Source organism: Halichoerus grypus, chromosome 7 (assembly GCF_964656455.1).
Source record: "Halichoerus grypus chromosome 7, mHalGry1.hap1.1, whole genome shotgun sequence".
Taxonomy (NCBI): Eukaryota; Metazoa; Chordata; class Mammalia; order Carnivora; family Phocidae; genus Halichoerus; species Halichoerus grypus.
Genome location: NC_135718.1, coordinates 39,853,914 through 39,869,574, shown reverse-complemented (window position 1 = coordinate 39,869,574; position 15,661 = coordinate 39,853,914). Strand labels below are relative to the sequence as shown.

Below are 15,661 nucleotides of genomic sequence, written 5' to 3'. Positions count from 1 at the left end.
TATTTTTATTTTTAGAGAGATAGAGAGAGAGCAGGGGGAGGGGCAGAGGGAGAGGAAGAGAGAAAATCTCAAGCCAACTCCACACTGAGTATGGAGTCCAAAGGGGGCTCGATCCCACAACCCTGAGATCACAGCCAGAGCTGAAATCAAGAGTTGGATGCTCAACCAACCCAATCACCCAGGCACCCCAACAATCAACATTCTAAATTTTAAGGTAATCCAAATTTTTCCATCTTTTCCTTTATGGTCAGTACTTAGTGAGTCTTGTTTTAAACAGTCTTTGCCTGAGCTGAAGTAGGGAGATACGCAATCTTTAGGAAGCTTTATATTTACCTTTCCTATTTAAGTCTATGATCCTTCTCTAATTTTTGTCTATGGTATAAAGCAGGGGTAACGGATCATTGTTCTTCATATGGATATCCAACAGACCTATCACCCTATATTGAAAAGTAATCCCTCCCCTGACTTGCAATGTCACTTTTGTAATAAATCAAGTGACAATACATATGTAGATCTGTTTGGAGCTCTTTATTCTGTTCCTTTGATCTATTTATCTATCTTTGTGCTCATATCATAGTTTGTTAATTATTGTGGCTTTAAGGTAAGTCTTGAGAATTGGTATATAAATTCTCCACTTTGTTCTTTTCCTTCAAGATCATTTCAGCCCTTCCCAGTACATCCACATTTTAGAATAGGGCTGCCAATATCTCTCCCTCTCAGTCTCCCTCTCTCTCCCTCCCTCTCTGCCTGTCTGTCTCTGTCTCTCTTTCTCTCACACACAAATATACAACTGCTAAGCAATGTTAGCGACAAAGTAAATAATTAGAAACTTAAAATTTTTCATATCCATGCACCCATACTGATACAAATTAGTGAATAAATAAATGAGAGAAGGTGTCCAGCTTTTCCTTACAGAAGAATTTCAAGTAGTAAAAATAGAAGGATTTTTTAAAAGATTTTTTTATTTATTCAAGACAGAGATACACAGAGAGAGAGAGCACAAGCAGGGAGAGAGGCAGAGGGAGAAGCAGACTCCCCACCGAGCCAGGAGCCTGACGTGGGACTCGATCCCAGGACCCCAGGATCATGACCCGAGCCGAAGGCAGACGCTTAACCAACTGAGCCACCCAGGTGCCCCAGTAAAAATAGAAGGATTAAGGAAAATACAAAACCACCATTAGTACACCATAGCAATAACTGCTACAAGCAAAATCCATTGATGAATGCTAAAATCGTGGGCAAAAGTTCAAGGAAAAACAGGATATTTGCTTATACTTGACATATCTCCCCCAAAATATTTATTAATTACTGTAATTACTGTCGTGGTTAACAGATATCCACAAATTCTTTAATATTCCTCCTTTAGAACAGGGAGCTTCTCTCCTCCCCCTGAGTGTGAACTGGACTTAGTGGCTGGCTTTTTTTTTTTTTTTTTTAGATTTTATTTATTTATTTGTCAGAGAGAGAGAGAGAGAGCACAAGCAGGGGGAGTGGCAGGCAGAGGGAGAGGGAGAAGCAGGCTCCCCGCCGAGCAGGGAGCCCAATGTGGGACTCGATCCCAGGACCCTGAGATCATGACCTGAGCCGAAGGCAGACGCTTAACCGACTGAGCCACCCAGGCGTCCCTAGTGACTGGCTTCTAACAAACAGGTATGGAAAGGGGAAAATAGTAACTTTGTATGGAGGAAGCCCAGCAAACACCACCCTAACGAACCAAGCTATCATGATTAATGTCACTAATAAGACATATTGATATCATGCATCCCCAAAAACATGCCATGAGGAGGAAATATCACTTCTGTATTCTTGGCCAAAATCCAGAACCTCATCTCTACTCATCAGAAAATCTCAGAGAAAGCCAAATCAAGGGACATTATAAAAAAATAACTGGCTGCTTCTCTTCAGAAGTGTCAAGGCCACAAAAGAAAAGAAGATTAGGGAACATCACAGACTGGAGGAGACTAAGGATGCACGACAACTAAGTGCAATGTGATATCTTGAACTGGATCCTGGAACAGGAGAAGAACATGGGTGGAGAAACTGCTGAAATCTGGCCGAAGTCTGGAGTGTGGTTAACGGCAATGTGCTGATGGTAATCTTACTTTTGACAAAGACACCAGGGCTATGTGAGATGCTCACCCTAGGAGAAGCTGGGTGAAGAGCAGACAGGAACTCGCCGTGTCTTTACAACTCTTCTGTAAATCTACAGTTATTTCAAAATAAATAGCTATGACATATTTTCTGGAAGGTTCTTCAGCAGTCTCTTCAGAGTCGTTATCAGGTAAATTTATATAAACAAGTCCATATTCTATTTATACCTTCTGGAGTGTGGCTTTTTTTTTCCCCTTCTTTTTGAAAAATAGCATTTATAATGGAACATGGTTCTCCTTGGATTTTTTAAAAGCCACTCTGGGAACCAGATGTGGAGAAAAGATGGCTCAAAAGCTGACCCAAGAAGAGAGAATGCCTTTATTTGGGGACGGAAGCACCAAGAACTTGCAGCACATTTTGAGTCAGTCAAGGTACTCCTTGGACCTCACGTGTGTTTAAGGCTTGAGGGGACAACAACACAGAATATGGTTACTCACCAGGGCGACTTTCCTTTGTGGTTTCAGCAGCTTCGGTTTATGGAATGTGGTAGCTATGGGAGCTGTGGAAGGATGTCAAGGGTTTAGCTTGCATTTCCTCCAGGACTTGTAACACCCACGTAGCATGAGCATCACAGACATACTCTGTGGAGATTCACGCACCCCTCCCTGCCCCCACGGAAGAAGTTCGGTTTCTGATCTAGGCATCACTGGGTGCCCCTGCATGGAGAGCAATCCTCCCCTAGTCTTTGGACATGTCATAATCTCCCAACAGCAAGGTCAATGAAACAACTCTGCATAAAACACTGCCAGCTACCAAGAGGTCGGGTGTGCAGGTGAGAACCAGGTATGTTTGGTAAAGCCTGAGGCCGGGAACTTCCCTGGGCTTCATCCTAACTACACAGTAACAGTTAAAGCAGTGACCCCGACCCTCAGGGCAGCCCTCAGAGGTCATCAGGGAGGCGGGTCTTATTGTCCCCATTTAACAGAGGAGAAAATTGAGGCTCGTCCCCCCAAATATCATGTAATGAGTACTTCAATGTTTTGGAACTTGAACTTGACCTTGAAAGTTAGGCAGCCTCACCTCCAAGCCAGACTCTACCACTTAGCTCTCTGAGGCTCACTCTCATCTTTTGTAAGGTAAGGTACTATCTACTCTGATTGAATGAGACGTTACGGCAGAGTTCTCTGCCCCCTTCCCTCCCCAGACCGACACTTGTCATGCCTCCCAGAATGCCCAGGCCTTCCAGCCCCTCTGTCTACCCAACACGTGTTCAGCCTGAGCACCAGTGGCTTTTAGCACAGGACCCCAAGGATACCTAGGGGACAGTCCTAGTACTTCCAACTACATTTCAAACTCTTTGAGGTATGAACATCTCCAAAACTGGCCACAGTTATTTTAGGAACTATCTGTAAATGGTCTTAGTTCTCCTAAGACATGAGCAGTTCTCCAGAAACATTCATCTTTCTCACCTATGTTGCTCTACATTACAACTGGAATCAAAGACTAACCCTCATTTTATCCCCAGAACAAATCCAAAATAAACTACATACCTGGTTTACATCCTTAGAAAAATCAGAGAGGCTTCATTCCCTTGAATGAACCAAGAAGATGTTGATACCCCTTTGTCCCACCCCACTATGTGTGAGCATGTTAATAGTTCAAGGTGAAGTACATTGTGGAATCAATCTGTGCACGTTGACCTCCCCCCTCCCACCTCCCCACTAATGCCATGCTGGGCCAGCGCACCACCCCCAGCCCCACCTCGGTGATGGGGCTCAGTTATGATCAGAATCTAGGTGGGGTTCTGCAAGCCATATCATCAGCAGATGTCACATCCTCCATCTGTCTACTCCCCCTGTCCCGATCCCACTGCAGACCCCAGACCCACTTCTAGATCAGCCGTGCTGGCTCCCACGTGGGTACCTGTAGGCTAGCCTCCTACCTTTGGCAGGCACTGCAGGAGGAACGTCGGCCTTCTCCTTCCGCCTCTTGCCCTTCTTGGGTTGCAGTGGGGCCAAGCTGGTCACACTGGTCACGGTCTCCCCTGAGCTATACAAGAAGAGAGTCCTGGTGAAGGCAGAAGCAGGTTTGTTCCAGAAAAAGGGAAAGGAAGCCATAGTTTCTGTGGGCTTCCTGAGTACCTACGTAAGGTGAAGTTCTCTTACAGCTGGACTGGGATCACTCTATGTTGGTCTCCAGGGATGTTGGGAGGTCTAGTACTGACCTGTGGCTAAGATAAGGATGGTGAGGTGAGCTAGTTAGTGATTTATAATGTGCTGTTGAACGTTCAAAGATCCCTGGAGAGATCCAGGGCCAGCTTGTCTACACAGTTACAGATGCAGAGATTGATGGTTTATACAGGTTGCATCAGTAACACAGTCTGGCTTGGCCACATCACCAGTAGGGTATTAAGATACGATTAGAAACTTCTGCTTGAGCTACCCTAAAACCAAGATTCTTTGCACGTATTTTTGTGGTTCACAATCCACAAACAGAGCACCTCCTATGCAAGGGACAAAGGACCGTGGGAGCTGCCCCCAGAATTCTCCAGGGTCCCCCATGATTGTTCATGCTTTCTTTTCCTGCTGTAACTTTACCTTTAGTAGAGAGTAAGCGGCTTCACCCTGAGGAGGGCTGTGGGTGCTTTCAGTTATCTGGCCCTGTGTAATCACTGTGCTATCAGGTTCTTTGTATGTGTTACCCAGAATGATGGCACTGATAAGCCTTATATTGCAGGTAAGAAAACCAGGATGTAAAGGCGTTAAGTGACAAAAGTTACAAACACAGACCGGCTTGATGGGAAACCTTGATGCTTCATGTGGGCTGGAGTCCACGCGCTTCCTTGAACGGCTATCACTCTTAACTCAAATGCGTCATATTGGCTCCAGCAAAGGCCCCTTTCAGAATCTCTTGTCCTGAGACACATGTTCCAGCCAGGTAGGTGCAGTTACCAAGAGAGGTTATCTCCCTAATACATAAAGAATTTCTAGAAATCCGTAAGACTATGACCAACTGCCTAATAATCAAAATGAAGGAAGGCAGTAAGCAGTTATCACATGAGAGGAAAGCCTCTTACCTATGAAAACACGCTAAGGCTCCTTCACGAAAGGAAGCCAAATTAAAACACACTGCACTTCCTTTCTCCACACATCAGAATGACAATAATCACACTGGAAGCAAAGCACTCTTTTGCCAAGGATGTAGAGAATTGGGCACTCAGAAGTACGGCTGGTATGAGTGTAAACCCTTCCCGAAGGAGAGTAACTTGGCAATCAGAATAACCTGGCAATCAGAGTAACTTGGCAATCAGAGCTATAGAGGCTTATACTCTGACCCGGCAATTTCACTTCCGGGGATTTATTCTGTAGATATCCTTGTACGTGTATGAAATGCACATGTAAGAGTCGTCCTTATGGTGCTGTTGTTGATAGCAATGGATCAGAAAGAACCCAATTGTCCATCAGCAGGGGACTGGTTAAGGAAATGATGGTGAGTCTACAAATACACATGTGCGGTTCTCTGTAGCTGCAAAGAGGAGTAAGAAGCTATTTATGTGCTGATGAGGAAAGATACATTGCTAAGTGGAAAAGCTGGTGTTAGACAATGTATAAAATGTGCCCCTTTTTGTATAAAAATAGGGAAAAATAAAAATATATATTAGTGTTTGCATATACATGCATAAAGAAATTCTGGAAGCAGTCAAAAGAATTTTAAAATAGTGGTTCCTGGGGCACCTGGGTGGCTCAGTCGGTTAAGCGTCCAACTCTTGGTTTCAGCTGAGGTCATGATCTCAGGGTCATGAGATGGAGTCCACGTCCAGCTCTACACTCAGCACAGAGTCTGCTTGGGATTCTCTGCCTCTCCCTCTTCCCCTGCCCCTCCCCCCATTTGCCTGCTCGCTCACTCTCTCTCAAATAATAAATAAATAAATAAATAAATAAATAAATAAATAAATAAAATTTAAAAAATAAAATAAAATAGTGGTTCCTTAAAATGGGGGTGCTGAGGAAGTAAGCAGATGGGAGACCAGGCAGGAAGAATTATCACTATATATATTTTTAGTCAATTATTTAACCTTCTTTTTAAAGATTTTATTTATTTGACAGAAAGAGAGAGAGAGCACAAGCAGGGGGAGCAGGAGATGGAGAAGCAGGCTCTTGCTGATCAGGGAGCCCAACGTGGGACTAGATCCCAGGATGCTGGGATCATGATCTGAGCCAAAGGCAGACGCTTAATTGACTGAGCCACCCAGGTGCCCCAATTATTTAACTTTTTAATTTTAATTTTTAAACCATGTGATTGTATAATCATTAAAAAAACATAATCATTGCAAAACAGTAAATTAAACACAAATAAATATCTGCATACACTTAAGAGAAGGTAGGCTATTCTAACAGAGTCCTAGGGTTTTGTTTTGTTTTGTTTAAGATTTTATTTATTTGACAGAAAGAGACAGTGAGAGAGAGAACACAAGCAGGGGGAATGGGAGAGGGAGAAGCAAGCTTCCTGCGGAGCAGGGAGCCCGATGCGGGGCTTGATCCCAGGACCCTGGGATCATGACCTGAGCCGAAGGCAGACACTTAACGACTGAGCCACCCAGGCGGCCCTAGAGTCCTAGGGTTTTTAAAATTAACAAAGACTGACTCACGCATTGTGGGAAAAATTCCAAGAATACAGATTGTGCTGAGAGTCCCCAAAGATGGCTTATTTTTACTGGGAACTGAAACTCCAACTGGCCATAGGTTTAGAGTACAGGGTCAATTGTGTAAACTCACAAATAGCCCAAAGGAATGTGCGTTTACAAAACACTGACCACTAAGAAGAAACAAGGGATCAAAAACTCTCAGAATTGCTTAAATACACAACTGCAAGTACAGCTTCATCTCATAGCTTTAAACTCTTTAAGTGTTTATTTTTTTCTTTCCATTATAAATTAATGCACGTTCATGTTTTCAAATGGTAATTACAGGCATGGAGAAAAAGGAAAATAAATAAGTCTAGCCTAACCAAAACACAGCCTATTTAAATATTTCCAGTCTTTTTCCTCTTTCTTGTTTAATTTTTTTAATGGACTTCATTTTTTTTTAGAGAAGTTTTAGGTTCACAGCAAAATGGAGCAAAAGGTACAGAGATTTTTCATATGCCCCCCCCCACCCCCCCACCATATGTGCAACCTCTCCCATCATCAACGTCCCCCGCCATGGTGGGACGTTTGTTATAACTGATGAACCTACATCAAGACATCATTAGCACCCAAAGTCCATAATTTACATTAGGGCTCCCTTTGGGTGAGTTCCATGGGTTTGGACAAATACATAATGTATCCACCGTGTAGTATCAGACCGAATAGCTGAACTGCCCCCAAAACCTCTGTGCTCCACCCATTCATCCCTCCTGCCCCCCAACCCTTGGCAACCACGAATCTATTTACCGTCTCCATAGTTTTGCCTTCTCGGGAATCTTATATAGGTGCAATCATACACTAGGTAGCAGCTTCTTTCACTTAGTATTTAAAGTTTCCTCCAAGGGGAGACGAACCATGAGAAACTATGGACTCTGAGAAACAAACTGAGGTTTCTAGAGGGGAGGGGGGTGGGAGGATGGGTTAGCCTGGTGATGGGTATTAAAGAGGGCACGTTCTGCATGGAGCACTGGGTGTTATATGCAAACAATGAATCATGGAACACTACATCAAAAAATAATGATGTAATGTACGGTGATTAACATAACATAATAAAAAAAAAAGAAAAAGAAAAAAAAATAAAGTTTCCTCCAAGTCTTTTCATGGCTTGATAGCTCATGTCTTTTTAGCCCTGAATGATACTCCACTGTCTGAATGTACCACAGCTTTTTTATGCATTCCTTTACTGTAGAATATGTTGGCTGCTTCCAAGTTTGGGCCATTATGAATAACACTGCCAGCAGTGTTTATCCATGTGCAAGCTTTCATGCAGACATTAAGTTTCAACCCTTCCTTGATTTTTATACATTGTATTTTTTTTAATAACATATTTATAATTTCGTGCCCTTCTTTTTGCCTAATCTCTCTTTTCCATATTGTTACATCCTCATACTATTCCGGTGAGAAGCTATGCCACGGTTTTCTCAGCCAATCCCTGACATCTAAGTAATATTGATACCTGAGTAATATTGCCATAAATGTATTTGTGCATCATAGTTTCCCACTCTTGGACTTTTGTTTTAGGTGAGAGTCTTAGAGCTGGGATTACTAGTTCATGGGGGAGGACCATTTTAAAGGGTGTCTAATCCCCACTGTCCAAATGATCTCCAACAAGTTAGTACTACCTCACAGCCACTGTGGACGAGGGTATCTCTGTCTTCAGCCTAAATTCAACACCAGGTTTATCAGCTTAAAAAAATTACTCGCTTGATGAATAAAACTGTGATCTCCCTTTTACTTGCATTTCTCTGACTGCCAGTGAGAATGAGCATTTCCAGCATGTGTCTAATCGTGTTTCCCCTTTTACGAATGACGTATGGACATCTGCTATCATCTATTAGGGTCCTGAGTTTTTCCTACAGGTTTGCATGCACCTTTCACATCGGTCTGACATATTTATTGCAAACATTTCCCCCAATTCCCTTTGAATTGTGGTTTCTTGTTAAATGCACAGTGACTTGTTTTTTTTGCTAAAATCATTCAGTGTTTTCTTTTTGTCTGTTGCCTCAGAGCTTGGATCGTCCTCCCCGGCTGCACCTCACACCCTGCAGAATCAAAGATTTCCCCTTCCTCTTCTCTTTTCTTGGGCTTAGTTCTTTAGCTCTTTAATATAAAATGAAAGTTTGGGGACATCATTTGTATAAATGCGTGCTTTCAGGCCCAGGGCGTTCAGTAAGCTGAAAAAGATCTGCTTTGTCATCACCGTTTTCCTTCAGAACAGCAAAACTGCACTAAACTAAATTTAGCTCTAATTCATACTTCAACAATGAGACTTCATATACAATGAGTCACCCCCCACGACATGACAGATGATTTTGCTCGCAGAATACTATGTCTCCCACTGAGCCAGCAAGACTGGCAGAAATTTTTGACAAAGAAACTCCACATTATGATTCACTTACCAGAAAGTTATTCTATATCTGAGATTGGAACAGGACTGTGTTTTGTCTCTGACACAAGGGAGTGAGCATTGCTGGAGCCAGTCAAACCCAAAAAGATAGAGAACAGGCCGGAAACTCCGTCTAAATGAGAGACGGAGGTCTCTCTGTGGTTTCCCTGTGGAAAACAGGGCTGTCTTTCTGGCTCCAAGCAGGGCCGTGTGGCTGGCACGCGCGTGTGACAGGTATAAGGTTCTGACCCGGCTACCCCCATGGGCGTCTCCCTCCCACAAGCGCTGGGCACCTCTGCTCTGCGCCACATGTGGTCGCATCTAGTGAACGGGCACTGGACAAGGGGATTGGGTCTGCACTAAAGCAGGTTCCGCTCTGATTAGAGGGGTGACCCTGGGCAAGGCACTCGCTTCCTGGGCCTCATCCCCCAATCTGTAAAATGCGGAGACGTACACTTGCCATTTATCGCACAGGGTTATAATGAGAGTGAGATGGGCTAGTGGAGCCTAAATTGGACGAGGTGCACGAAGTGGCTCGGTAGCACTGACCCAACTCTCTGGTGTGTGGGTGCAGCGGGGGAGGTTTCATGCTGTGCCTCGGGGAGAACAATGCTGCCCCTTGGGTATCTCCTGACACCATGTCGTGGCCCTGAGGGGAGGGCTGCAAGTTACAACTTAAAGTTCGACCAGAAAATCTTTCCGCCCGAGATGGTACAGCATGTCCTCCTACTGCCCCAGAGACAGTGGTGTCATCTAGGAAGCAGCAGAACACACAGCCGGTGGGTAAGGAGGAGGAAGAGGCTGCACCCCTGAGCAATGGAGAGCTACCCCAGGACACCAGATGAAGCAGGCAACCTGGATTTTGCTAGGTATTGAGCACATTGTGAGCAACTGTATTTTGCCGGACTTAAATTAATAAGAGCTCCATCTGCCCCTATCCTATGCAAGGCACTGTGAGAAGTGTGTGATATCCAGAGTCTTGGACCCTCCCAGATGGGGAAAATGAAGCCTCAGAGAAGTTCAGGCAGGAGATGTGGGATCTGATCCAGGTTGGCCTGTCTCCTTGGCCCTGAAGCAAGGACTCTGGGTCCAGCCCAGACAACAGAGAATAAGAAAACTAGGACAGGAAGAGGGTAGATCAAGCCAGATACATAATGGCTGCTCTGGGCATTTAGCTCCCTAAAGAGAAGGTACTAAAAGGCGAGATCAGCATTCCACTGCATGTAAGTCTGTACTAAATCTGGGACTGTTACAGCTGCTAAAGCCCTGCCTGGGTCGGGGGAAGAGGGGCCAACCTGAGTGCTGGGCACTTGGAGGCAGGAGCTGGGGCTGGTGGCCCAAGATTGGGCAGAGGAGGAGGGGAGCATGTTCTCGTACCTGGAACTATCTGGAATAAGTGATGTCAGCTGTCAAAATGGAGGTGGGAGGGGGTAGGCTGGCCATGTGGAAATTTGGCACCTCTATAGCTAAGAGTGTTTGGGAGTAGAAAAAAAAACAAACAATAAAACAGCACAAATAGAACTGATACCCCCCCTAAAGAACACAATTATAACTAAGACTCATAGACCCAGCCACATCTTGCCTCCATAACTAAATATGAGATCAAAGCGCCCTCATATGGAAGCACAGTGCCTGTGGCATAGAAGTCCTCATCCAACCATCAGTGACCGTCCTAATGCCCCGCCTCTCCCTGGGATAATACGAGAGGGGCGGCTAACCACTCGTGCCGAGGAGCTTTAGTACATCCAACCCTCACCCCCCACATGCCAAGTGTTTCCTTTGGTCCAGGGCAATCTTTGTGCCTCAACACAGGAACTACGAATCAAAATCCTTCCTTGAGGTCTGTTTAATCTCGTTTCCATCTAATGAGCCGGCACCCTCGTCCCTGGGCACACAGCTGTCTGTCCCATGCCGCAAAGCAAAGGGATTTGTTGCGGTTTGAACTGGGATGGCCAGAGATGCCAAGTGTTGTTTGTCAGTCAAACGAACCCAGCCCGGAAAGCCCCTGGGGAATGGCACTGGTTGTGGTCCTGCCGACACCCCCCCCCCACCCCCGGGCCTGCTTCTTGGAGCCATCTCCTCCCGAGCCCTTCTTGCTCCATGCCATCTTCGAAAACATCATTGCTTTAGTTGCCTATTGCATCTGCAGAAATGTCCCCACGCTTCCTTTCCTCCGGCCCCCATAGCTCAGTTTTGACATAGACGATGCCCGATTCGGGTCCCCAGAGGACCATGAGCTCCTTGCCAACCAGCTCTGAGCTCCCTTCTCCAAGATTTCCTGCAGCACACTCAGCACCCCGTAACCCTGTGCCCTGCAACGTCAAGTGTGCAGTCTTGAAGGAGGAACACTGGTCTCAACAACGATGGTGGCAACTCACCGTCATCACCAGTTACGGTCAATTATATCTCAAAAAGCTGTGGGGAGAAGTGTGATTACAGCCCCCCAGCCCCAGGTTGGCTGTCACTTAGAAAGGCCCATGACTTATGCAATGGGGCAAACTTCCTGACATCTCGCTCTAGGCTTCCGGACATGCTCTGTGGGCCTCCCCTGCCACTGGACTACTCGAGGCCAATGGAGACCACATGGGCTAGAGCTGCTTAGAAGTTGGAGAACTCCCCTCTCAAGATGGATGAAGGGCCCCACTCCCGTGACTCCCTTGACATGCCAAGAACATAGAACCGTGTCTGGTATGCAGTGAGCATGTAAGAGGTCTCACCTACTATTATCTTACCAGTATTATTCTCATCATTACTCTGGAATCTCCTCTCAGAGTCCTTGAATAGGGAGCCAGACATGACAGAGTTCTCTGCAACTCGAGCCCAACTGGTGCCCCTAGCCGAGCCCGGCAGACCCTTGGTGGTCACGGTGCATTACTTTCTGCTGCTTCCATCCTACCACGTCTTTGTGTGCACATTCCAAGCAACATCAGAGGAAACTGCTCCTTTGTGAGAGAGCTGCCAAGGCGTCTCCCCGGCCACAGCCTCCATGGCCTTTTACCATAAATGCTTCACACAACCCGAGAGGTTCTGCGGGGGCCTCTTTGTTAAAGCTCTTCCTCGCCACTCCCTGCCAGCTTTGTGAAGACTGAGCAGATGCTTTGCCAGGCCACTGGTTTTGTCTGTGAATTTAAAATCTCTGAATACAGACTGGGAAGATCAGGAGGCACTTAATTAATATATATTGGTTCCATGCAGTGTTCTCGTCTTGGGTTGAAAGAATAATGGCAGAGAGAGGTCACTGGGGGTATGTGCCCTGCATCTATCACCTGTATCCCTAGGGCTGAGGGTATGTGTTTGGGTGGGATTGACCCCAGCCATCCTCTGGCCACCGTGCTCGGTTCAGGCTGGTCCCCTAACACTAAGGTGCGATTGGGTTTGCTGTCAGGAAGGGAGACAACTCCTTCATTAGGCCAGAAGGGAATGCACCTGCTACCACCTTTCTCTTCCCAAGGGGAGCCAGCCTGGCCTGAGGACATGCCAGTCCTTGAGGCAGCACTGCCCAGAGACAGGCTGGGAATGGAGGCCACCACTCTAATGACACTGTGTCTCCTAGACAGAGCTTCCCTGAGGCCCACCCACCGCAGCATCCCTAGTTACATGAGCCAGCCAAGTCCCTTCCGGGGTAATAGCAACTGCACTAGCTTTTCTGCCACCTGGAATCAAAAGGTCCTTAAACAGTCCAGAGGACTAGCTATTTATCTAAGAGTGGGCAGTTTTACTCCTGTTCTTAGTCTGGGGAGACTAATTTGTGCCTTGCAGGGTTTTATGAGGATTCGAAATAAATCCCATAAAGTGTTCAGAAGTGGAGGTGCGGGGGCGCATGGTGAGTAATTATGAGGAATTAGCCCACAGCCCCTGATAGCTCATTCAATCCTCAAAGCGACCCTGAGCAATAGGGACAGAGGCAAACTTGTACCCATTTTGTGGAGGGTGAAAAATTCCCAGAGAAGCCAAGTGGCCCAAGGTCACCAAGCTGCCAGGTGGCATGGCTCCAGCTGACACCAAATCCAGGTGGAATGTTCCTTAAGTTACTCGAGGAATAACAACCAGGCTCCCACTCACAGGCCGGCTCTCCTCATGCCTGCCTCTGCCTGAGGGCTACAGAAGGGCACTGAGCCTGAGAGCTGAGGCAGGAGAAGGGGTGAGGATGAGAGGCACAGCAAGGATGTCAGAGACGCAGGACGGGGGCCAGGAGACATAACGCCCGCACCTGCTATCCCTGCACTCGCCACCTTCCATGCTCGGGTGAACGTGGCCAGAGGGGATGGCGTTTAGCATGTATGTGGGCTAAAACCAACCCAACGACAGCAAGGGTTGGAAGCATTCACAAATGGATGCCTGTGACCAGAGCGCATTGACCTTTCAAAGTCAAGGGGAGGGAGGGCAGCTGCAGCCATGGCCAGCATCTGTGGCCGTACCCTTCCCACTTCTCCTCCCACTGCCCTGACTTTCTGTAGCGTCTCCTCCTTGTTCATCTGTGCGACTGACAGCACTGAAGCACTCACAAGCAAGCCTGAGCTTCCCGGGCTGGCATCCCTCACGGCTCCATCTCTGCCCAGCAAAGACCTCACCACCATCCACACGCTTTGTGCATCAGTTTTCATCTGTAGAATGGGACAATCACAGCACCCACTCATGGGGCTGTGGTGAGGAATGAAGATGGTGTGTGGCAATGCTTAGCCCCGTGCCCATCCCCTGGCCTCTGGCCCTGCCACCCGCTAAGGCTCTTCTCCCTGATGCTCTGCCCTGAATCTCCAGGGCACCTCACTCCTGTGGACCAAGTGCCGCCAGACCCCCAGCCTCCCACCTGCTGTAGCCGTCTCCCCACTTCTGTGCGCTGCGCTCCCCCAACCCTCTTCTGGAACGCTCTTACCCCTTCTTCAATACTTGGCCCAAATTTCATCTCCAGGAAGCTTTCCCTACCACCCACCGGCCCGGAAGATGGGGTTAGCAGCGCCCCCTCTGGGTGCCCGCATCAGCTGCGTGGGTACCACATGGGTGCTGCCATGGTTTTGCTTCTCTAGTTCTTCCATTTGACGCCGACCTCAAGGGCGTGGGCTGTGTGTTATTTCATCCTTGCCCTACGGGCCTTACAAGAAGTCCTGCATAGATGAATCACTCGTAAGTATGACTGAGTAATAACAGAACCACTTGCATAGAGCTCACCATTGGAAGCACTTTATACGGACTAACTCATTCAATCCTCCCAACACCACTGCGTGCTAGGGCTACCTTTGTCCCCGTTTCCTCAGAGACGTCGAACAGCTAACCAAAGGCATACATCAATCAGTGTCAGAGTCCAGATTTGAACCGAGGCAGGCTGGCCCCAGAATCTTTCTGGGGCAGAAAGCAGATTACCTTTCACAGAAGAAACAAATTCTGTAATACCACCACTCTGCAATATTATGAAAATGAAGCAAGTTAGAGCTGATATGTTTACACTCTCTCTGAAATCATCTCTGCCTTCACGCTAAGATCCCGAACAAATCAATTATTAATTAAATCCCATACTTCGACTGGAGGGGTATGTTTAAAAAAAAAAAAATCTCTGATGGTTCAGAAAAAACTAGAAAATGCTTTAAACGAAGCTCACAAACCACAGTAACCCTGTGCCTATAATTTATCCAACATATAAATAGTCTGTGCCCCTGCGCCAGAAAACATGAAGAAAGCTTGGATTACTTCGGTCTTGTAACTGTTGTTGGCACAGGGAACATACTGCCCACTTCAATTTCTCCCATTTGCAAATACTTTATTATCTCAAACCCGTAATAAGAAGTCAAGCAACAGGTCAAGAAATCTACTGATTAGGAATTGCCTTTTTGGTACCCATGTCCATCTTCTTGGCAACCTTCTTGAACTTGACCTACAAGAAAGAAGGTATCTGGATCCATGGAAGAGGTGTCATGGTGTGGGGACACACCACATCTCTATGCAACTGGTGGCATTTCATTTGAAATTTGACTTTCTGGGACCTTTAGGAGCAGTTTCATGCTTACCCACTGAGCTGCTTTCAGGGAGCTGTCTTCCCTGGGGAAGGCACATTTAAAATCTTGCAGAACCTTAAGAGGCTCCCTCTGGCCCAGCCTTCTGCTCCGGAAGAGCACTTAGCCATGGGAAAGGAACAGCCTCTCCCAGCCCCAAAGTCAGTGCCACCCCTCCCAGGAGATGGCAACTTCCGACTTCGGGAACGACACACATTCAAGATGAGACTCGTTTTCCTTCTGTATGAACTTCTCGCAACAAGTCATTGAAACCCCTAGGGTCTCCAGGTTCTGCCCCAGTCACTCGGCAGGCCTTCTCTTGGTGACCGCAGCCTCAACACCAGCATGGCCTCGTCCTGAGGGACCCTCCCCTGCCTGAGGGTTTCCGTTCCTGGCACCCTGCCCTGGCCCTGAGCTCTCTGCCCATTCTCCCTAAGGAGGAAGTGGTCAGAGGACGAGAAGAACATTGATGCTGATAATAGCTGGAGACTCTACGGGCCCAGCCGCCCACTGCCA

The 15,661-nt window shown here is 46.9% G+C and overlaps 1 protein-coding gene across 7 annotated transcripts in view; it reads right to left on the bottom strand.

The window, feature by feature from the left end:
- VSTM4 (V-set and transmembrane domain containing 4) overlaps positions 1-15,661 on the bottom strand; it is a 99,850-nt gene that overhangs the window by 30,582 nt on the left and 53,607 nt on the right. For 4 of the 7 annotated variants that reach the window (XM_036103139.2, XM_078077455.1, XM_078077452.1 and 1 more), the window contains 2 exons: positions 4,034-4,140; positions 2,589-2,650 (listed from right to left, as the gene is read on the bottom strand). In XM_036103139.2, coding sequence (XP_035959032.1) covers positions 2,589-2,650; positions 4,034-4,140 — 169 coding nt within the window. The remainder of the gene's footprint in view (positions 1-2,588; positions 2,651-4,033; positions 4,141-15,661) is intronic. The other 3 variants (XR_013449712.1, XM_078077456.1, XM_078077457.1) reach the window with 1 other exon arrangement.